The sequence below is a fragment of the Juglans regia genome, chromosome 14, assembly GCF_001411555.2.
Source record: "Juglans regia cultivar Chandler chromosome 14, Walnut 2.0, whole genome shotgun sequence".
NCBI lineage: Eukaryota > Viridiplantae > Streptophyta > Magnoliopsida > Fagales > Juglandaceae > Juglans > Juglans regia.
In genome coordinates, this window is record NC_049914.1 from 22,170,688 (window position 1) to 22,196,327 (window position 25,640).

General features: G+C 35.1%; 1 protein-coding gene across 1 annotated transcript in view; it reads right to left on the reverse strand.

The window, feature by feature from the left end:
- Positions 1–6,038, reverse strand: part of LOC109008755 (DNA polymerase epsilon catalytic subunit A-like) — a 41,773-nt gene extending 35,735 nt beyond the window's left edge. The window contains exons 1-4 of the mRNA XM_018988971.2: positions 5,820–6,038; positions 5,305–5,370; positions 5,124–5,183; positions 4,921–5,016 (exon numbers count right to left, since the gene is read on the reverse strand). Of these exons, the coding sequence (XP_018844516.1) occupies positions 4,921–5,016; positions 5,124–5,183; positions 5,305–5,370; positions 5,820–5,978 (381 nt within the window). The 5' untranslated portion in view covers positions 5,979–6,038. The remainder of the gene's footprint in view (positions 1–4,920; positions 5,017–5,123; positions 5,184–5,304; positions 5,371–5,819) is intronic.
- Positions 6,039–25,640: the final 19,602 nt, after the last annotated feature.

A 25,640-nucleotide genomic window follows, 5' to 3' on the forward strand; every position in this document is an offset into this window, starting at 1 on the left:
GCAAAGCAAGAGGCCATTTAGGAAACCATCTTTTATTTCTTTCTCTTTTTTCTTTAATAACCAGAATTGCATCATGTGAAAATACCCATTCAACGCTGAAACCTATATCCTGGTTCAGTAAAAATTGCAATGACTGCCATGGGGAGACTGAAGCAACATGCTTTGCTTTGTGCATATGAATTGATTGAGCTAGACATTTTTCTTTATATAAAGAAGGACAAAAATACATAGGGATCAACTTTTATAGTCAAGGTTGGTAATAAATACAATGGTTTTTAGATTTTTCACCAACTATGGTTTTGCTACATCAACATGAAGTGTTTTTCATTGAAGTACAATAATCACTATAATTCAAAGATGGAGACCAGGTTTAATTTTTATTGAACCATTTGTGTGTTTATGACCAAAATGCGTGCCTTTGAACTATAATTGCCATGTAGTTTCATTTTAATTTCAAATTACCAAATCTAGATCATAGATTTCAATAGTTTACATGATTTCATGGAGCTTCATGGTCCATATGCGGTGTTCATTGATTACTTTTATGCTCGTACATAACCAGGCATATTCCATTATTACAAGGCCTTCTCTAACAATGGTGAATATGAAGCAGGAACAAGATAATTTCCTCTCTGCCTAGCCTTAAACACTGCCAATATTCTGCCCATTGGTACCCTCCCCAATTTCCACATATCATTAGCTAATTGCATTTACCTTGCATACCAACAAACAAAAGCTAAGTTCCACAAGTTATTCCTAACTTCAAAGTACATTTTGTGGCACTATGACTATGCATGCTTGTTATATACACTTTTCCAAAGCTCCACCACATATAAGCCTCTGAAAAATGGAAGGCATCTTACTTTATTGTAATAAACTGCTTCCTCTTGGAGCATTCGTGTAAAATGGATTGAAGGCTATAAAAACTATGATTTATTCCAAGCTTTAAACCCCAAAAAAAAAAAAAAAGAAGATACTAAAAATTTTAAAGAAGTTATTCAGGACACTTCAAACTCAATACAGACCTAGCCCATCACAATTCACCAGTTGTTTTTTGGATAAGGTAGTTGTATAATAAACCAAAAAGAAAAACTTTTTTGACAAATCAAAAAGAAAAATAATAATAATAAACGATGAAATATGTACAATAAAGGTACAGACTAGATAGACCCTAGGTCCTAAAGCAGCATCCCAACTAACTCTTCTATTTGAAGAGACATGGATAGATCAACTCCTTAAATGACGAGAAACAAGCATCGGTGACTTCTAATGCACATTACAATTAACTCCCCTATTGGAAAAGAAAAATAACTTACTCCTATTAAAAGGGAGACTAAATTTCAAGCTTTAGGAAACTAGGCCTCGTTTGGATAGTCAGATGAGATGAGATGAGAAATTTGTGAATAGTAGTGAGATGGTTTGAGTTAAGATGAGATGAGTTGGTTTGTAAAAGTGTGTGTGTTTGGATGTAGAGGTGAGATGAGATGGTTTTAACTTTTAATGGGGATTTGATAAAGTGGCGGGTCCCACAAAGTTCTAATTATTGATTATAGCTTGGGAAATTCCCAAGTTTATTTTTTTCCAAATTTATTTAATTCGAAAATTCCCAAAATTATCCTCAATTATGGATAAAAATACACCATCCTAATTATCAATTATAGCTTAGAAAATCCCCAAATATATTTTTTTCCAAATTTATTTAATTCAAAAATTCCATAAATTATCAATTATGGATAAGAAATGCATCATTCTAATAATCAGTTATAGCTTGGAAAATTTCCAAGTGTAGGCACTGGGATAGCAAAATAAAAAGTGGTGGGTTTTGTACATACGTGTAAAAAGCAGCCATACTTTGAATGCTGTACGTATTGGGATACCAACCTCCTATATTTTTTTTTATCTCAAAACGAAAAGAGGAAAATAAATTTGCTTGTGTAGTAAAACTGGGCTACAAACATCCAGTACATGGTCTTTTCAGCTTTTTGTATGATGTGCGGTTAGTGTCAAGAGTGTACGGTCAATGAATAGTGTTGATAAATGAAGAGAACAACTTGGATGAGAATATCTTAAGACGTTAGGATACAAAGTGTGTTTTATCCGTTCGAAAGCATCTCAAATTTTTTTCATCTCGTCTAGCCATCCAAACCAGCCCTAAGTGTATGTCAGTCACATCTCAAGAGGCTAGGAAAAGGCAACAAAGTAGATAAACCATACAAGAATAGTTTGCATTCCTTAAAACCCAACCAGTATGATGAACATAGAGGCACCATCAAGAGGATCAACCATAATGTAATCCAAGCATTTCAAGCACTTTAACCACACTCCTTCAAGCCTTTTCCTCAGCATCAAGAGGCCCTATAGCTTCTAGCCCATTAAGATTTAGGGTTATCCACACCATGGCTTCAATCAAACATTGGCTCATGCCCCAATTATGTCTCACTCACCATCCTAACTTAACTTTAAACTTCCATCTGTTGATTGTTTTACCAAACAAGTAATTTCTGGGACTTCTTAATATACTTTCTTGGGAGGTGCGGATTTGGGGAGAGATGGTACTCGTGGATCAGATGGTGCATCTCAACGGTAAAGTTTTCATTGTTGGTAAATGGTAGTCCAGTTGGTTTCTTTAATAGCTCGCAAGGCTTAAGACAAGAGGTCCTTTGTCCCCACTTTTGTTTGTCATTGTTATGGAGGCACTTAGCAGAATGATCCCGGCCTTAGTGAACAATGGTTTTGTGGCTATTCTCGGTTGGTGACCCCAATAGGGGTATTCTAAACATTTATCACTTATTATTTGCAGATGACACACTGATTTTTTTGTGAGGTAAAACAAAACCAGATGCGGGCATTGAGGACTCTCTTACTCTGTTTTGAAGCGACATCATATGTGGGCATTGAAAGTGAATTTCGACAAATCAGAGTTGGTACCAGTTGGAAATGTACGCAACACCCGGCAGGTGGCTAACATTCTTGGATGTAAGGTTTCCTCTCTTCCCATGATTTACATTTGTCTTCCGTTGGGAGCAGCATCAAGGGCTAAATTGATTTGGGATACAGTAATTGAGAAGATTGAATGTAAATTAGCTGGTTGGAAGAGATTGTATTTGTCAAAAGGTAGTAAAATCACCTTAATCAAAAGCACTCTGTTTAATTTATCAATGTATTTTTGTCTTTATTCCCAATTCTAGCAAGTTTGGCGACATAGATTGAGAAACTGCATCGTGATTTATTGTGGAGTGGCATGGGGATGAATTCAAATTCCACCTGGTCAAGTGAGATAAGATATGCTCTCCTATCTCTTTTGGTGGGTTAGAAATCAGAAATCTAATGATTTTTTATAAGGCTTTACTTGGGAAATGGTTGTGAAGATACACTATGGAACTAGAAACCTTGTGGAAGTCAGTGATTGACTCCAAATATGGAGGTGTGGGGTTTGGGGGAGGGGGGGGGAGCACTAGAGAGGTGAGTGGAGCTTATGGAGTGGGAGCACTAGAGAGGTGATTGGGGCTTATGGAGTGGGAATCTAGAAGCATATTAGACGAGGATGAGGGGTCTTCACTCGTTACACTAGACTTGTGTTGGGAGATGGCCCTAGAATTAACTTCTGGAGCGACCTATGGTGTGGAGATAATGCCCTTAAGAACCCATTCCCCTCAGTTTTCAGGATTGCATGTGAAAAAGAAGCCTCAGTGGCTGATGTTATGGTGATATCTCGAGATCAAGTCCAATGGAACGTGAACTTTAGTAGGGCTACCAAAGATTGAAAAGTTGGTAGCTTTGAGGATTTTTTTCGTCTTCTATACTCCATGAGACCGAGCACTGAAGGAGTTGACAGGTTGTGGTAGATACCCGCAGGTAAAGGCACAGTCTTGGTTCGTTCTTTCTATAAGTCTCTCACACAATTGCAAGACAATCAATTCCCATGGAAGAGGATTTGGCGAAATGAGGCACCTCCTTAAGTGGCATTTTTTGCTTGGTCAGCTTCTCTAGGTAAGATTTTGACGGTGGATAACTTATAGAAACACGGGGTCATCATAGTAGACTAGTGTTGTATGTGCAAAAAAAGTGGCGAGATTGTAGATCATCTTATAATGCATTGTGAGGTTACTAGAGTGATATAGGATGATGTGTTCTGCAGGTTAGAGCTAGTTTGGGTTATGCCCACCACAGTTGCTGTATTCTTGGCTAGTTGGACAAATCTAGGAGGTGCTCCACAAATCACAGCTATGGAAAATGGTGCCTATATGTGTCCTGTGGTACTTATGGCAGGAGTGAAATGACTAAACGTTAGAAGACAAGGAACACTCTCTATGGGAAATTAGATCACTCTTTGTTAGAACATTATTTCTATGGGCCATAGCTATAGATTTAAATGGCCTTGGTTTTCATGACTTTCTTATTTCTTTTTCTTCTTCCTAGATAGGTGTTACTTCATATATACCATCTTGTGTACTTGGGTTATGACTATTCTTATTAATACAATCGTTTACTTTTCAAAAAAAAAAAAAAACAAGTAATTTCTAAAATGCCTATCATTATATATCTACTTCCAAATCACTTGTCAAAAAAATATATATCCACTTCCAAATCTATTTTAAATGATTGCAATATGATTATCTTTAACTCAACAGTGCACAATGATACTAGTCTAGCTTTGCCCAAAACAAAAGGAGCTTCTACAATTTTCAATAGAATAATCATTGGATCTCCCCGCCCCCCGGGGAAAAAAAAAAAACGCAAACAAACAACTTCACTTATTGTGCAGACCCCAAAAGTTGTTGGATAAACACTTAAATGGATAGAAACTAGAAATATTTGAAAGTAAGAGAAAAGAAAGCAGTGAAAGTATCAAAGAATTCTAGTATTTTTAAGGAAGCAAAAAAATTAAAAGAGTAGTTGGGCCAAAAGCATAGTTCTTACTAGATCAAGGTCTTCTTTCTCCATAATTTCAATATCAGCAATTTGTCTTTCATAGCGTCGTCTCAAATATGCTTCAACATCTGTTTCCATTTTATCCTAAAATATTGGCATCATCAATGCAAACAACATCAGGGAAACTATTGACCAATAACAACATTAAAATTTTGATCGGCAATAATAACATTTAAATATAGAAAGAATACCTTTGTGGCAACATAAAAATAAGGTCGGAACTTGTATTTTGACTTGAAAGTAGAACCATCCTACAATCAAACTAAAATGAGTTAGATAATCAACTAAGTCGGTTAGCAAGCACACAAGAAAGAACGTATTACAGCAGGCTACCTCCTGACCCAAAATTATATATATTCAATAAAAGTTTACCTGTGACACAAAATATAGGTCGACACAACTATAGACTTGCCGGGTGTCTTGATCCTCCCAAGATGACTGCAAAATTACAAGTAGGCCTTTAGAATGTCCACATGACAAAATTTAAGGAACTTGAATTCAAAGTTTACCGTGTCTGGATATGAAATCTCATGCATATGAAACAAAACTCAACTTTGTGAATCCCATATTATAAGAAATTATTTTTCATTCGTGAGAGTAGAGTTGCTAAATTATTTGGCCCTCGACATGAATATTGCAACAATTACTTAGTTACTAGGCTGAGTTTATGGAAAAAAAAAAACACGCCACGCACTCCATTTTTCAATTTTTCGTTTTCCCATCAAATAAACCAATCTTAAAGATGAGATAGTTAATGATACAAACCAAATTGGTACACACACACACATATATATATAATTATGCAAAAAATAAAGGCAGAAAATGCGTGCATTTAGGAGAAATAGAAGTGCATTGCGGCAAAATTGATTCTTGCATAATTAACTTACGGGAGCGAATGTAAGCAACCATCCTAGCCGCTTGTCGCCTTCGGAAAAGAGATCGAACCCTAGCTTGGACTCGAGATCCTCCTCGGCGTTGCGTATTAACTTCAGCTTCTTCGAGCTCCGAGGGTTTTGGCGGTCCCGCCTTCGTCCTTCGCCATTCATGGTTCGTTACCCGATTGAAGGTCTCTCGGTCAGAGAGGGAGGATTTCAAAACCCTTTCGAAGTTCTGATTTTAAGTGGGAAGCCGATGGAGTGGGGAGCCTGGGGACTTGGCGAGCGGAGTGAATTTCCCGCGCTTTTGTGTTCACCCACTACTGGACAAATAACAATAACAAAAAAAAAAAAAAGATTAAGCACCGTTTTGCAACACCGCACCACTTTTTTGTGAAAGTATTCCACGTGTTGTTTGCGAGGGGCTGACATGCAATTCAATAAGAGTATTGATATACATAATATATTTTCACAATATATTTCATAAACACGTTATTATGAAATGTATTGTAAAAAATATTGTGTATAAATCATTTTTTATTCTAGAACACTCAATAAAATTTTATCAAAATATGATCAAAATTCTAGAACACTAAAGAATTTATTTTTATAAATTTAGCTAATTATTTTTTAACAACATCAAATAACAGACTATTCAAATCTATCGTTATTATATTAAAATATTAATTTTGATATTTTTATTTATTTTAATTCTAATTATAATTTAAATATTTATTCGTTATTAAAAAAATACATATTAATTTTCTAACGTTGATATTAAATTCTAAAAAAAAATTGACATCAACTAATCATAATATTATAGAACTAAAACTTGAAGCACTCTAACAAGATGATGTCATGTTAATAAAATAATAATTGATAGAGACTGACTGTCTTCTGTGATTGAATTTAGAATTTGGATACTTCGTTCTTTTGAGATAGAGAAATTTTCTATAAAAAATATATTTTACGCACCAACTTGAAAATATAATAATTCAAAAAAACAATTATTGTAGTCCCCCTATCTTTCAAACAGGAGAATCGTGTCACGCCAGAGTCCTTTTAACCAAAATTAATAAAGATAAAAATTTAAAATACATTAACTCTCCATAATCAAATTGTCTAAAAATTCTTTCAAGAAAAACTAAGCTGAATATTCATAAGTTTTTTCTCTGCAATACGACTAATCTATTTATGCCACTTCGTACTTTTTTTACTACCCTCGTCTAATTCCACCCTCTTCCCATCTATTATTGGTACCGTCACGATCATCAATCACATTTGGAAAATTTAAAAAAATAAACAAGCGAGTCCACCTGTAACTGATGAACATGTACTAATGTGCATAACATTAACCAATAGTTTATATACAAAGCAATAATGAACAAAATCAATAACAAAGTAACTCAATAAGATTTATCCCAATGTCATAAACAATAACAATAACAATAGCCATAGTTTTAGAACTGTTATTTCCTTCTTTCTCTGGGTGTAAGGTTCTCTCTCTAAGTTTCTTAATAAACTTAGAGCTCTGTCCTTCTAGACTTTTATCTGTGCAGGATAGGAAATGGAGAGTGACTTATCAGCCTTATGTGAGGGCCTGAAGCTGACGGAAGAGGAACAACACGAGGTGGTGGTCAGTAATGAAGATGTGATCATATCAGAATCAAAGAGTAAGCATTGTTTCATGATGTGTCTGGTTACTGATAAGGAAGCAAATAGAGGTGCACTTAGAAGCACTATGGCTCAAGTGTGGCAAATAGAAGGAAAGGTTGTTTTCAAGGAAGTAGGAAGGAATAAGTTCTTGGTGGAGCTAAAGGAGAGGGCAAATAAAAAGAGAATCATGCAGGGCCGTCCTTGGTCTTTCGAAAAGAATTTAATTTGCATGCAGGACTGTGAATGCTTTTAGTCTTGGAAGGAATGAAGTTCCAGTATGAACCATTCTGGGTGCAATGTCATAACCTTCCTTTTGTTGAGATGAATGCTAACACTGGTATTAATCTGGGCAAAAAATTGGGGGAGGTCCTTATGGTGGATACAGATAGTAGCGGAATTTGTTGGGGGAGTTTCCTAAGGATCAAAGTTCTAATAGACCTCACAAAGCCTTTGGCGAGAGGGAGGTTTCTAACACTGGGGAACTCAAAGTACTAGATTCCTTTCAAGTATGAAAGGTTACTAAATTTTTGTTATCACTATGGGAAGATCAAACATGCTTCAAGAATGTGTGACAAACTCGATAGAGGAAATGCTAGCTTGGAAGGTCTCAGTCAACAGTACGGTGCCGGGTGCATGGTTGAGGGCCAGTCCAAAAACTCCATTTTCTGAGGTTCCCCAAACCAGAAGGGTGTCAAGTCATGGCAAGGGGTCGGGGCACACTCAGAGAAAGGGAGATGGAGGAACACAGCAGGGAAAAGGAGTACCATGAGGAACTGAGGAGGAGGTAGTGGTGGGAACTGAGGAGGATTTAGAGGCAGGAGATCAAGGTGGCAGGTATGGCAAGGTAGACTTTGAACCTTCTCAAAGAAAAGCTAACACTTCCTGCGAAGAGGGAGGAGTAAGTAGAACAGTACAAGTCCCAGGGGGAAAGGAAGTAGCTCTGACTGAAAAAGGGGAACAGATTCTTGGTTTAAAGGAAAAGGCAACAGAGGAGTCAAGGGTGGAACACATGCAGTTATCTGATGAGGAAGGTCCCTTTGCTCATGTCACCAAGGTTATTCCTACAAGGATCAAAGGTCAGTCAAGTAAATGGAAAAGGAAGGCATGTGCTGGTCCTATCAACAAGGAACTACAGACTAACACATGTGTGATGGAGGTGGATAAGTCAAGGAAAGTAAGGAAAAGAAAGGGTTAAGCAGACAATGAAGGGGTGGCTGGAAAAAGAAGTAAATAGGCTCATGTTGAGGAAGGAGGTGAGTGTGTGTGTTCAAGGCAGTGGTTGTTATGCAGCACTGCCAATCACCATGAAACTCCTATGCTAGAACTGCCGAGGGCTTGGGAACCCTCGGATAGTTAATGAACTTCACCTTTTGGTGAAGGAAAGAGCCCCATCAGTTATTTTTCTGTCAGAAACTAAGAGTAACAGATGTAAAATGGAGAAAGTGATGAACAAACTGGGATTAGAACAAAGCTTTGTGGTTGACAGTATAGGCAAGAGTGGAGGCCTTGCTAAGCTTTGGAAATCTGAGGTAAATGCTCAATTACATTCTTATTCTAATAATCATATTTCACTGACAATTATACCTGAGATTGGAGGCCAACCCTGGAGACTTTCTGGTTTCTATGGAAATCCTGCCACAGACAAGAGGAAAGATAGTTGGAGACTACACAGATTGCTTAAACCTGATTCTTCAATGGCTTGGTTATATATGAGAGATTTCAATGAAATTTTGAGTAATGAGGAGAAGTTTCGGTCAGCCACTAGATCTTTTTCTCAAATGGAAAGTTTCAGAATAGCCCTAGATGAATGTGAACTGAGTGACCTGGGATACATAAGTTCAAAGTATACATGGAGTAACAACAAGGAGGGGAGAGGTTTTATCAAAGAAAGATTGGACAAAGCTATGAGAAATGGGGCATGGGGCATGGCCATTACAATTCAGCAACACTGAAGTCTCAGTGTTATCTGCCTTCAATTCTAATCATGCCCCTTTGTTGGTCACCTGTGACAATGAGGATGTTGAAGTTAATAGAAAGACCAGATTATTTAGGTATGAAGCTTACTGGTCATCGAAGCAGGAGTGCAAAGAATTAATCAAAAGGTCCTGGCAAGCTTCCTGTAGAGGGGACCATCCACTGAGAAATTTCCAATATGGCCTGGACAATTGCAAGCAGTCATTGAAAATTTGGTCAAAAGATTTTAATGGTATGCAGAGACTTCTTATTAGACAGAGGAGCGATATGATCCAAGAGCTGCAAAGAATTAACCAAGGTGATTTTAACGACACCATCAAGGGACTTCAAGGTGAAGTTAATCAAATATTAGCTGATGAGGAAATTAAGTGGAGCCAGAGGGCAAAACAATTGTGGCTCAAGGAGGGAGATATAAACAAAAATTACTTCCATAAGTGTGCCTCTCAAAGGAAAAAGACTAACAATATTCAACAAATTACTAATGAAAGATGTGAGAATGTTAGTAACATTTCAGAAGTTAGTGAAACTTTCCAAAGGCATTATCAAAAGCTGTTTGAAACCTCTAACCCGATTGGTATCATTGAGGCACTGGTGGACTTAGAACCTGTAATTACACCTGAGATGAATTTCCAGCTAACAAAGGCTTGTACTGATGAAGAGGTAAAATGTGCTTTATTTGAAATGCATCCACTGAGCTCTCCAGGACCTAACGGATTCTTTGCTGGTTTTTAACAGCCTCTAGGACCTAAAAGGTGTGGTGGAGGCTGTTAAAGAGATATTCAATACTATGAGAGGACTACATGAGATCAAGGAAACCTTTATAGTTTTGATTCCAAAAAAGAGAAGGCCCACCCTAGTGACTGAATATAGGCCAATAAGTCTCTGCAATGTGGTGTATAAAGTGCTCTCCAAAGTAATGGCTAATAGAGTGAAGCTTTTTCTGTCCAAGTTGATCTCCCCTTTACAGAGTGTCTTTGTCCTAGGGCTTTTAATCTTAGATAACATCATAGTCGCTTATGAAGCAATGCACTCAATGAAACATAGAATGAAGAGCAAGAAGGAGGGGTACATGGCAATGAAATTGGATATGAGTAAAGCATATGACAGAATTGAGTGGCTTTTCTTGGAAGTTATGTTACTTAAGATGGGCTCCAATCCATTGTCTCTTTGTTGAGATCATTAACCACATGAGTGCATCCCCTTCAATTAGTAATCTTGAGATTCCTAGTTGTTTGCAAAAAAGCACTGCTCTGAGGGTTGCCACTGCCTCTGCAAGTTTAGCATCGGGGAACAGACTCCTTGAGGATCTCAGAGTTGCTATTACACGCCCCTCCCAGTTCCAGACCACCACACTTATTCCCATTCTATTGCTTACTCGATCAATAGAGGCATCCCAGTTGGCCTTGTAGACATTCATAGGTAGGGCTGAGCACCGACAGTTTTGGAGTCGGAGGTTGGGCCCTCCGACTCCGACTCCGACTTTGTCGAATGTCAAATCCGACCTCCAACTCCGACTCTGACATGTAGAGAATCCAACTCCGACTTGTCGGAGCGGAGTCAGATTTTTTGAATTTTTTTTATTTTTTTTTAACTTCATATTTGACCCACTTTAAAAAAAAAAATTGTGGGGTTTCAAATTTCAATTTTCTCAAAATTACAATCCAAACTTATTAAACTTTTGATTATAATAAAAAATACAACTAAATAAAACAAATAACATACTAACATAAATTCAAAAAATAAAAAGAAAGTCATATTTTTACATGTACTCCCATCGTCCATGATTTCATATCCACATCCAACTAATCACTACAATAAACAAAGGCACCGTATACGAAATGAAGATTAAAAAAAAAGCACCGTATAATTACTATAGTGTACTATTATAATTACTATGAATCTATTTTTAATTATATTATATATATATATGATATATATTATTATATATGAATATTAAAAAAAATGCACCATATATGAAATGAAGATTCAAAAAATAGTATTACTATTTTATATATAATATAGTATTAATATATGATACTATTAGTCTATTACTATATCTTATAGTATAATTACTAATACTATAGTAGCATACTATTAGTATGTTAGTAATTTAATATTATATATATTAAATCTCTAATCTCTTATACTTGATATATATATTAATATATATAAATATTAATAATACACTAATAGTATTAGTATATTAGTATTAGTATTAGTTATACTAGTAGTGATATTAGTTATACTAATAGTTATATTAGTATTAGTTATTATTAATACTATATATTATACTAACAGTGATATTAATACCATATATAGTTATAATGATTAGTATAACTACATTAGTTTTAGTTATAGTGATTTAGCATAACTATGTTAGTATAAGTTATAGTGAATCAGTGATTTAGTATGGGTATAATACTATAAGTTATAACTATAATCTATAATAGTATTAGTATAAATATTAGTATTAGTTAAAGTGAATTACTAATAGTATTAGTATTAGACCATAAATCTAATTAATATATTAATGTATATTAGTATTACTAATATATTTATCAAAAGGAATATGATGAGAATTTATTAAGTCAAAAAATATAATTAATACAAGATATTGTTATATAAAATTTATATGAATAATACTTTAGTTATTATACATTAGTATTATATGTTATTCTAAATTTATAGATTAGTGTTTATCCATTAGTATTACATGTTGTTATTATGCATCTTAGTATATACATTAGTATTACATGTTATTATATTTATACATTAGTAATTTAGTATTACAACTTACATGTAACAGGGTAGTAATATTGTAAATTTGTAATAGTATGATATTTACATATAGTTATATACTAAACTATTATTATTTATTAGTCTATTTAGTCTATATATTATAATATAAATATATTATTTAACTAGTATATTATTGAGTTTAACTAACTATATAAGATATAGTTGTATAAAATTTAAATGATTAATATGTAGAAAAACACATATATTTTTATAAAATATATATAAAATCGGAGGCGGAGTCGGAGGATCAAGTCGGAGGCAGAGGCGGATTGTCGGAGGCGAATCGGAGCGGAGTCGGAGTCGGTTCTTCAATGACTTCGACTCCGACTCCGACTCCGACTTGTCGGAGTCGGAGCGGACCCGGAGCGGAGCCAGAGCGGAGTCGGATTGTCGGATTTTTGCTCAGCCCTATTCATAGGAGGGGGTCTCCAGGTATCTGTCTCAATTGGCCTTCCAGGTTCCACTTCCAGGTTGCTGTCATTGGCCTCCTTAAATTCCTTAGTCATTTATAAAGTAGATTGAGCTACCCTTGAGGGATTCTCAAATTTCTCTTCAAACACAAGAACATTTATTCTCCTCCACACATTATAGGCTATACAGGCGAACAATTCTATATCTTCTTCATTGAGAGTTAATAACACATGCTCCACTACCTCTTTGAATGATCTAAAAGTGACCTTCATTTTCTGAAATCTCCTAAAACAGATAATCCATACATCCTGCACTGAAGGACACGACCATAGGGCATGCATAACAGATTCTGGCTCCAACCTACATGCAGGGCATACTGAGACTTCCTTGATTTTCCTCTTACTGAGGTTGAGGTTAGTTGTTAGAGATTCATGGCTAGATCTCCATAGAAACAACCTGACTGCACTTGGGATCTTTATTTTCCAGATTTTAGGCCAAACTTCCTTTTGTTTGGATTGAGCAGAAGTTTGTCCCACTGAGTTATGCGCCATTGTGCCCAATAAATGGTAGGCACTCTTGATAGTAAACAGTCCATCTTTAGTACACCTCCAAATAAGCTTGTCTGGATTACCACTCCAATTGATAGGAATCTTACAAATATTAATTATGTCTTCTTCTATGAACATACTTCTCAAAGCAGCCAAGTTCTAGGATTTGATATGCTCATTGCTAAGCTAAGGATGCATTAAACTCTCTGAGGAGAGCATTTCTATGGAGGGAGTCCCTCCTTGTATCCAAAATTTGCTAACTTAATGATGAATGTTTGATTACTCAAAAAAAAAAAAAAAAACAATAGCCATAGTTTTATGCTCATGGCAAGACTAATAACAACATCAGTAGTTAGTAGCCACATTTTACACTCACAGCGAGCCAATAATAATAACTGTAACCGAACAAAAGTATAGATTTAATAATTTGTACTCATTCCCAACGGTACATATCAACATATTTACATTTTCACAAATTATCAAACCACTACTCGTAATAATTGTACAAACCAACATAAACTCAATTTTTATAAGAGTCTAGGAATTTACCTACTATACAATGGTTGTAGCTTCATGCTAAGAGGAGTAACGATGTTGGACAACAACTGTGGGCAGTGCGATTGAATTGAAACACGGTAGATAGAGAGAGGAAAAGGGAGGGATCGAGAGAGGCTTACCCAACGTTGTGGGGAAAAGATGGAGCTGAGTGAGAAAGGTGTAGCAACGTGGTGCTCATGGCATCAGGCCTTGGAGACAATGCGGCAGAGATGGCTACTACAAAGAAGCAGAGAGAGAGGAACCAATTGAGAGAGAGAGAGTGAGAGGAGAACATAGAAAAATGGACAAATAGAAAGACTGAAGAGAGTGGAGAGAGAATTGAGGGAGAGATGAACTCTTACTGATAGCGATGGAGCACGACATGGGTGGTAATGTATGACACGATCCATGAACCCAATGCAAACACGATACAAAATAAGTAGATTTGGATCATAACGGGTTGATTCGATGAGACACAATTGTGAGCCAACTCGCAAAACTTGCAATCAACTCTATAACACAAATAGGTTCTATTTTCAAATTCTTGTAATTTTATATGCTTTATTATTGTTGTTGGGAATATTGATATTTGACTACTTAATTATTTTATAGAAATATTATTTTTCTTATATATGATTGGTTTAGATATTGATCATAATTTTATCATGAATTTAGTTGTAATTGTGAGTGATTTATATAGTTATCTATGTATTATAAGAAATTCTATTTTGAGTCCAATCTACAACCACACACGCATTGACGTGGCAAACCCGGTCTAAAACCATGTCACGATTCATCAGCTAATTTTGACTTCTTCTTCATTGAAAGTTACATTTTTACCAAGCTAGAGCTACCCCCCCCCCAAGCTTCCTTTCGTGTCAATCCCCCCTCGGTCTGGTTGCTTTCCCCCCACCCCTGTGTGATTCTCGCCCTTCTCCTCAGTTTGGTTACTTCTCCCCATGCAAATCTCCCTCCCTCAACCCACGTCTGGTTGCTTCTCCCCCATGCCTCCCATACAAATCCCTTCCCCCTTGCCCTAGTTAGTTTCAAACCCCCTTTCGAACATTGATTTCTTAGGCTCCATTCTGTCTCGCTTCAACTCTAAATCGACCTTCCCTATAGTCCACATTTTTCTTTGGTCTCATTCAATATGTTTCTGGTTAGAACCCTAGATCTATATTTTGTTATGTATTTCTTTTGCTTCAACTAGTTTTTAGGCTATTATTGCACAATTTTTTTGGGGTTGAGTTCTTATTTTCGAGTGGTTTTTTAACGTTGATTTTGGTTAGGTTTTGAGTTGGGTGATTTATGAGTTACTGTTTTTGGAATTTTGTTATGTGCTGGAGTTTGCATCACGGTTTTGGTTTTAGAGTTTACATTTCTTTATGTAACATATAACTGGTAGAGTTGATCAATTCAACCCGATTTTAATCGGGATCCTTTTCAATCTTTTAGGCAATTGATTTTGTTTCTAGAGAGGAAATAAGCACGAGGAAATCACAAAAAGATATATCATTCATTGCCTATAAGTTTTGTATTGAAATATCATGAAAAATGGAATACAAATTGGATTGTGTTTGCGTGTATTTGTGTTTAATGACTATTAACTTCAGCTAGCATTAAAGAAGTATAATTATTGTTGTAACACCCCGAATCCACGTGGGTGAGAGAGTTACCTCCTATCACTTAAAAACGTATCTCACAAAAATAATCAGTCATCAAAACACAACAAACACTGAGAAAAAAATTCTTCAATGATCATAACAACCTTCTCGGCTTAATCCACCATGCTTAACCCATCTCACCCACGCTCTCTAATCTTGATTCTCAGTTGAAATACTTAAATTATCTTAAAAGTATTGTAGAGATAAAGGATGAGTTATCAACAACTCAGCAAGCAGAAAACATATACTAGTATGTAAATATGAACAGTTACAAAGTTCAGAATTGATAACATAACATTTTTTTTTCAGAATGCAAAATCAGAACATGTTATCAAAATATCAGAGTGACAGTTCAAAACATATTCATATTCAAAAGTCATTTGGCATAGCATAATTGAGCATCATCATCATATCAGAACATTATATCAAAATAGAGGTTATGTTTAACCTCCGTGCCTTCGTGGTAGAGTCGTGCATCTGCGGATAGCCAAGCAAAATATAAATCATACTCACTAAAATGGTGTGCACTCAAATAGATATCACTATTATTACCCGTGGTAAGGCCATATGCCACTATTATCACAAGTGCCATAGTCGTATACCACTATTATTACTTATGGTAGAGTCGTATACCGTTATTATTACCCGTGATAGAGCCACATACCATTATTATCATTTATAGCGAGGCCTTAACAAAACAGAATAGAGACATAATCAGAATGTCATGCCAAATATTTTTCAATTGCCACATCATATCAAAACAGAATATTGGACAGATTCATTTCATTTTCACATAATAAAAAAAAAGATTTATGGCATCTTCACTTAATTAATAAAAAAATTTTCATATCTCATGTTCGTTCTTTTTGCACAGTTCAGAAAAAAAATGCAAAAAATATGCTCATATCTACACCAGTCATAACAGAAAATATTTTATTCTTATACAGATTTTATGGGTAATGCAGAATACATGATTGATATTGTTTTCACATTTCTTTTCAAACCATATTATGTGCATTTTATCATAAAATCAACCTTAGTCCTTTTCTTTTTATGCAAAGTCTAACATAGGAATCTCGTTTATCTGGACTTTCTAACTTCTTTAAATTTCCTCACAACAGTGCTGAGAGAATATCAATCATCATCTATAAATCAGTCATGTAACTTGCGTAAATTCCAATTAAACACGTACTTCATAATTAAAACCTGAGATATTAAATAAAAATCTATATTCTCCTGAAGTCTGAAATCCTAGAATCCTAAAATATAATCACTTCTCGAATACATAATTTCTCCAAACAATTACGTGATTAAAACCTGAGATCATATTACTCATAAATTGGTCTTAAAATATTATCAAGCAATCACGTGATCTTTGTACTAAAATATACATATGAAATTTATGATATCCACTCGTGGCTTGGAAACCTCTGCAGCCTATAACCCAAAACAAAATGGCATACTAATTTTCAAAAATAATTAAACCCAAGTCTGCCTAAGAAATCAATTTCCTCATAAAAATTGGACTCATAAGAAACTCACACAAAATCAAGCCCAGGGCACGTGAACATCCAAACCCATCATACCATGATACACATAAATGGCCTTTACCCTTGTGCGTTTTGTGGTCTCTTCAAAAGTTTTCAACGTTTTCGTATTACTCGACAATATATGGAGTTCAATATCTTACCAACAACACATATTCGTGTATAATTTGCCAACCAATTAGCATCCATTTGATGTTACGTCAAAGCCTTTCTAGGTAGTTAAAAGTAAAAAAAAAAAACAAGTGATAACAAAACCTACAGTGCCAAACTTAGTTGAACAATTAATTATAAATTAAATAGCAAAATTGTAAGACCATCTATATCAACGATAGTAAATCATGGATTATTGGCAAGCTTTTGGCTACACCTAATATAAAAGCACAATCAATCAAAAGAGTAATTTATGAAACTATACCAAACAAAGGAGCGGATGAGCGGCATGAGGCTGGGCCGAGCTTTGCTATGTACAGACGATGAAGGGTGGTGGGGCTCTGGGCCGATGAGCAACGAGAGGCTGGTAGGGGAGATTTGGGGAGAAGATAGGGAAGTACAATGGCAATGCATCAGTTGGAATCACAGCCACAGAGGCTGAGCCGATGAGTGGAAGGGAGCAGATCGGAGTAAATGGCAATGTAATAGCGTTAAATCACACCTTTCTCTACAGCGGCTACAAGCAATGAGCGGTAAGAGGCTGGGTCATTGAACGGTTGGAGGCTTCGTTTTGTAACTTAACTCTGGGAGTGTTTTTATTATTTGTCGAAGGCCGAATGAGGGAAGAGAGTCAAAAGAATGTTTTGTCTTTGTTGAGGGAGAAATGTTTCAAAAAGAAAAAAATAAAATAAAAGTATATCCACCTTCCGTAAGGGGCATGGAGGTAGCAAATTAACTCATGTATTATATATGAAATTAAATAGAAAAATGCTAAATATACTTAAGAAAAATTTACAAAAAACTTATTTCTCCACATGTTAGTTATTGATACGTTGAAAATCATAAAATTTGAAATTTGAATTTCAAAATAAAACTAACAAAATGAGTCATGTAACTAAAAGTGTAAGTAAAGTTGTAAGTACATATAGTACTACTCAATTAAATATATTAATTAGATTAAAATAAATAAACGAGTCAGCTTAACAAATTTATATGAAATGAGTTAAATGGGTAATATTTAGATTAACTCAATAAAAGTTAATTATTAAACAGGTTATGTGTATCGTGTCGAGTCACCTGTTATTTATATGGGTCGTGTTAGGTTTAGAGTTTGACCTGTTTGATTAAACATGTCGTATTCAAGTTGACTTATATAATCTAATACTCATGACTTGAGACGATTCGCGAACAAAAAATGTCACACCTATTTCGTTGTAGAGAAAATAGGAGATTGATATGGGAGGGCTCAAGGGAAGATAGGGAGAAAATATGGGATTGTAGGTCTTGTCCAAAACGGTGAGTGATGTTTTTTAATTAGTCGGTTGGGCTCTAAAATGGGCTTTGGACTTGGGTTGGGCCTCTAAGAGCTGGGTCATGACATGCTAAGTGGTATAGCGATATAAAACTAAATTTTTTAAAGAGGATAAATTGACAAAAATAAAAAACTTGTAATAAAAAGCTTAGCAATAAAGCAAATGTAAATTGGTTGCCATCATGACAATTCCTAGGGATGGGCTCCGACTCTGATGGAGTCGAAAAGTCGATCTCCGACCTCCGACTCCAAGTCAGAGGTCGAAACGGACTCCAACTCCGACTCAGATGGGAGTTAGAGTTCGATTTCGATCGGAGCTCGAAGTTTGGAGCTCTGTTTGGAGTTGGAGTTAGCCAAAGGCCCAATCTCTGTTTGGGGCCTTGGGCTCCCCATTTCCAAAAAACTTGCTTCAAATTTAAAAATAAATAAATAAAAGACTAAAAATTATCAACAACCTAGTGAGCTTCCCATTTTTGAAAAATACTATAAAAAAAAAATTTAAAAAAATATAAATACAATGAGTAAATTCCATACATTACAAAATTAAAGAAGTACAATCTCTAACACAATGTAAATCCACCACAATCACAACCAAACCTAACCAACATCACCAAAGTTCTCAACCAATCCTCCAAGGTCGCGAGGAGCTACCACCTTGGCTTAAAGATTGAACATTGTTGTTGTAATGACTATATAAGTTATCAATATCACTCTTTAGTAGTCTAATAATATGATACCCCATATGATAAGGATAAATGTAGGTGGTGTATGAGATCTCACATTACTTCGGAATGAGAAGTTCTAACTCTTTATAAGGTTCCAATTGAGTTTTAATTGTATCATTGACTAATCCTTTTGGAGTATATGCTATGTGATTTAGGCTTTCCATTGAAGGCCGTCGTAGGTGGGACGACTCAAATCTCACATTTCTGGTTGGGATAGACTCTAATACCATTTGTGACGCCACAATGGAAAACCCAAACCACATGGCCTATACTCCAAAATGACTAGTCAATGATATAATTTGAGCCTCATTGGAACTTTATAAAAAGCAAGAACTTCTCATTCCCAAACAATGTGAGATCTCATACAACATCTACCCATATCCTTATCATATGGGATATCACAAATAAACTGATCAAACTTCTCATTACCGAGAACGTTTCTAATCTAAAATTCTACAATAATCAATTTATATCAGGGATCAACAATCGCATCAATAAATAATAATCTATTTATCTTCTCAACATCCTCCCAATATTTATTATATTTGGATTTCATCCTCATAACCATACCATTCAACAATTTGGTAGTGTCATCACAGTTATGTTATAGGTGGTCATAAATCCCTAATAGCTCCTCAAAATACATGTTCACAATACAATATTTGGAACTAGATATACGCACAGTTACGTAGTAAAATAATTTCAAAAATTAAGCAAAGTACCTCACATTGGCCCAATCAACAGTGCCAAGCACATCGAGCTCCCTTCTACCCTACTGGCTCCAGCAAAGTATACATCAGGCCCCTATCTTCGACCTGCATCCACTTGAATACTCTTTAGTATTTTTGTGCTATATCCAACATTGTGTATGTAGAGTTCTATCGAGTGGGAACATCCAAGCTCAACATAATAGAAGATGAGATCTCAAATTGTTCGGTTATAGCCTTAAACTTACCAAGCCTTTGGGGAGAAGCTTTCACATATCTCACAAGGTTGCGGACTTTTGATAATTAAATAATCAACCTCCTTCAACCCTCAGCAAATATGAAGTTGATGACATGAGCACATCATTGAATATGGATAAACCCGTTCACACGAATTGTATCCACTTTTACCGTCGTATTTGAACCAATATATTCCAGTGCCATTGGCACTAACATTGTCAACTGTGATACAAAATACTTTTGTAAGCTCTAAATCCTTTATACAATCATCCATCTCATTTTCAATGGATGACCCATTGTGATCTTCAAATTGTTTGAAACCAATAATCCGTTTGTGCAACGTTCACTCATTGTCAATGAAGTGGGTTGTGATACACATATAGCTGAGATTATGTATAGATGTCCATGTATCAGTCATGAATGACACTTTAGTCAGTAGCAATAAACATCTCATTCATCTGGGCTTCCTTCTTAGTATGTCTCTTCAAACAATCTCGCGTCACCGTATAGAATGAATGCATGGGAAATTGAGGCTCAAGACACTACATAAATTTATGGAAGCTTTTTTCCTTTAACGGTGAGAAAAGGAATCTCATATGTAATGATCATTTTTGCAAGAATATCTGTAACGCCCCAATGGAAGACCCAAATCACATGATCGATACTCTAAAATAACTAGTCAATGATACAATTAAAACCCCATTGAAACCTTATAAAGAGCAAAAACTTTTTTTTTTCCAATTAATGTGGGATCTCATACACCACATACCCTTATCCTTATCATATGAAGTATCACAATCTACCCTCTTAAATTCTCAACGTCCTCATCAGGCCTATCCATTGTAGGTGGCACAGCTCAAGTTCCACATTTCTTGTTGGGATAGGCTCTGATGCCATTTATAATGCCGTAATGGAAGACCCAAACCACATGGTCTATACTCCAAAAGGACTAGTCAATAATATAATTAGAGCCCCATTAGAACATTATAAAGAGCAAGAACTTCTCATTTCCAAGCAATGTTGGATCTCATACACCACCTACCATTATCCTTATTTTATAAGATATAACCAAATCCCTCAACATTTTCTCACTGTATTGAGAGATTGATAGTTTCTTACTCTGCGTACCATTAATGGCTATAAAAGTTTCGTAACTTTGCTTATTCTGATCATTGGCCACCGATCCTTTATGTATCTTATACCACAACAACCCATAAGATGTGCTATTAATACAAAAATGTCTTACTTCTTCGAATGACAACCATAAAGTTGCTCACAGTAGTGACGTCTTGCTTACAGGTTCTCATGATTACCAGAGATTTTGGTGAAATATTCTCATGTTCACGACCTCTTTTTACTAGATCATGGTGGTCAATCGACATCAATATCTAACTCCTCTTCCTCACTAAGAATACTCTCATCTTCTATATCTATAGGTATTCAACTACTTGCAAAGAAAATAGCTGATCTAGATGTAGGTCTAGGAGTGGAAGTACCTATCAGTGTAGGAAATGTGGCATGCCCTTGTGGACAATCGCCTTCAGTAGGTGTAGCATCCATATCCATATAAATTGCACTGAAACAATTAAGAAATAACCAATAAAAACATGTTACGAAAATAATCTAGACACTGGAAGCACATTAAGATCATTTTGTCGACAGACATATATATATACTTTTTAGAAAGTACCTCAACTTTATTGAAATCCCTTAGTTTTAGAGGAGGAAAACCGTGATAACAAAAATATATACTTAAGGGTTATATAGATTCATAAAACCAAAACCCAGGCATAAAGAAGGCATATTGTTTTGAAAAGAAAAAACATGTGTTATGTGTATGGTTTTAAAAAGAAAAAAAATACTAAAACTCATACAGATTTTAAAAAAATACAAATCACGCATATTTATTGTGGAAAGACAAAACTTGTTTAATTAAATTAACCCATTGTTTTTGCTTAGTTGAGCAGTTCGCTTGAGCAAGCATCGAGTAAATAATCTGTATAAAGTTTGCTTAAGCCACAATTGAGCTAGCATCGAGAGAACAATTTATATGAAGTTCGATAGAGCTGCAATCGAGTGAGCATTGTCTGGATGGAGTTTTCAACAATAAAATCCCCCAATTCAAAGGCTACAAACCGAAATCTCCCAATTCAAACAACAAATATAATAAAATTCACAATCAACCCAATGTGATTTTGGAACCTTAAATCAGAAATGACAATAATACCCTTCCAACTAGTTAACAATCAGTTTACAACCAAGATAACAAAATTATTTTGTAAAATTATAAGATATGTTTTATATCATTTTGTTGTTGTTTGATTTATGATTTTTCCGTAGCTTAAACTATGATGGCCACAATACTTAGCTATTGCCGATCCTCAAGACGTCTTTGGTTGAATGTTCACATCTGATCCACCGTCTGCACTTTCTACATTTACTCCCGAAAATTGAAACAGAAAAATAGGAATTGTAACATTTCGGTCCGCTGTAGTCAGCCTCACGGTGTGTCACACAATGGCGTCAGACAACAGCAGGAAGGCACAACATGGCTAAGTCCTTGACAAGCAGAGAGATCAGAGAGGGGAGAGAAGGTTTGCGAAAGTGAGGGGCTGAAAGGGGGTCTTGCATTTTGGACCTCTGATGTGCACAAAATGACATCGTTCCACTTGAAATCGAATGATATCGTTTAGTTAACTTAATAATTCAAACTATCTAAATAAAAAGGTAATAATAATTCAAACTATCATATACATTTGATCTCTATTTTTTTTTTAAAAAAAAAGTCAGAGTTTGGAGTTCATATGGACTCTAATTCTGAATTCTGACTACTTCGATTGACGGAGGTGGAACAGGTGTTGGTCGGAGTCGAAGTTGGAGTCGGAGTCGGTGAAAGATTTTTATAGCCTTAGCAGTTCACTTGGGTGAGGGCCAAATCGAGCCACCACATTGAACACTTTCCGTTTGTTTTATTTTTTATTATCAAGTTTTTGTATTTTTTATTCTATTTTATCATATATATTTTTTAAAATTCTACTTAGCTAATATTTATATTCATTTGAAGTTTTATTTTCTCAAATTTAGTCTATTTTTCGTTTATAGATTAGTTTTATTTCTGTTATTTATTATTTTGTTATTTATAATTATTCTTTTTACAAAATTATTGACATAAATATGTGACATATTAGTTTTTTATTAGAAAAATGATATCTATACTTATAGTTTTACTTACCTAACCATAGGTAATGTTATGTAAGTTATTGAAAATTATAAAAATTTTAAAATTTAAAATAAAAAAATACTGATAAAATAAAATTATCACTCAATATATATAATATTATGCATAAAATTATATTATTCGTTTGAATAACAGGAAGTGAATAAAATAAAGAGTAATTCTACATACAATCGTGAAGTGCGTAACCGTCGCGTAATCTCTTTGAAAAAGAGTGGGGTCTACTATTAAAAAATTAATTTTTTTCATGTGGATCCCATGTTTTATTCATTTTTTTCAAAACGATTATGCGGCGGTTACGCAATTCATGGTTGTAAGTAAATTTTCTCTAAAATAAAAGCGTAAGAGCATTGGCATTGGATTGACTATTTTATTCTTCAAATTTTGAAGAATATATAACTTTTTCACTTTTAGCTAACCATTCAAAACTTAAAGTCTACATTGGATTAGTCATCACACTCTCTATAATAATAAAATATTATTATTTTTTATTTTTATAATTAATTATTATTTTTTAATTAATTCTATTTTCATAACTTCCTATAATTTATAACAATCATATTCATTTTCATTTTTACAATCCAATAAACAAAATTTAATCACACGATATCAATATTATCAAAATGAATTTCATCGATCTTGAATGCAACCAAGTCAATTCTTACAAACATCATCACCAACTAATGCAAAATAAGAGTAATGAATAGGGTAGTAACCAACATATAAAACTATGAACATTACATCCATATATGTGATCCAAAATAATAAAACACCACAAAATAGCATAGGCTACAACCCCAAAACTCCCCACCAGCAAAAGGCTACACATCTTCAAAAGATGAAGATTGAGATTGAGATGAAAATCGCTTCCTTGATTTCTCAAAAACCTCTTTTTGAAGATTCAAGAAATATTCTCGTTGCATTCCACTCATGCCAGTAAGATCCATCTTCATTATCTCCATATCGATCTTCCTATTCTCCGTATCATTTATCTTCTTTTTCTCTACTAGTAATTGAGCCCTATCAGCATCCAATTTACTAGTCGCTTGTCTTCTTTCAGACATGAAAACAGCTCTATCATTTGTCATGCAAGTTAAGGCCTCAACAAATTCTGCATCGCAAGATTCTGCAGCCTTCCTTTTTCTCTCCCTTTCTTTCTCAGTCTTCTTCCCTGGAGGCCTCTAAAAAATGACCTCTACATTGTCATCTATCGTGTCGTCTCTTAGTGGAGTCGACTCCGCCATAGCAGGGCGTTTCCCATGTGGTTTTCTTCTAGTTGACAACATGGACACGTGTTGCTGCCATTTTGGTTGGTGTCTCAATAGACACCAACAATGTTCCATGTTGTATGTGGCCTTCTCAGTCTCTCTATACATGATTTTAGCTCTTTCAATCTAAATATGCAAATGTAACAAGAATGTGAGAATATAATTTTAGCAAAAAAATTTAAAATGAAATTTAGTTAGAAACTCATACCTTATCCTGCTCTGTCGCACCACTTGGATGCAAAGATTCTACTTGAGCCACAACAGCACAAAATTTATTTGTGCATTTTTGGATCACCGACCATCGATTGGTCAATGATCCCCCTGAACGATTTGCCATGCTAGGTTTTTTATGCTCATTGTAATAATTGCTAATTCTCTCTCACATTTGAGAGTATTTTTTATCTGTCCCCCGTATAGTATCCATGCTAATATTGAGCCAAGCCGACACTAGGAGATTGTCCTCCTCTACGGTGAAAGACATACCTCGTTGCGTTTTCTTACTAAGTGGCCTTTTTTCACCTTCCAATTGTGTTGCTTGGAGTCCAATATTCTCATGGCTACTAGTCATTAGGGTACTTGATATACCTTGTTCACCACTTTGCAATAGAGTGCTAAAGAATGGATCTTCATCAAATGTGGTATCCATCCTTGATTCAAGTATAATATCCAAAAATTAAGACTGGACTCATACAAATATCAGAGACAGTGCAACTAAAACAGTAGCCACATACAAACATGCAATATCTATGATAACCCAACAAATGAAATTAACAACCTAGAAATACATTGGGGGGTTAAGAGTTTGAAGTTTTCTGATCAGTTATTCATTCTTTTTATCTTCATGTCAATGCAGGAGAACTTTACAAAGGTTCAAGAAGACAACGAAAATTTAAAGAAGCAAATGGAGAAGCTCAAAAGAAAACACAAGATGGAGATGATCACCATGAAGCAGTATTTTGTAGAGAGCAAATTGCCAGAATCTGCATTGCAACCGCTAAGAAGAGAGGATTCTGACGTTGCACACAACAACACACTCCCATATCCAGATGATGATCAGGCATGG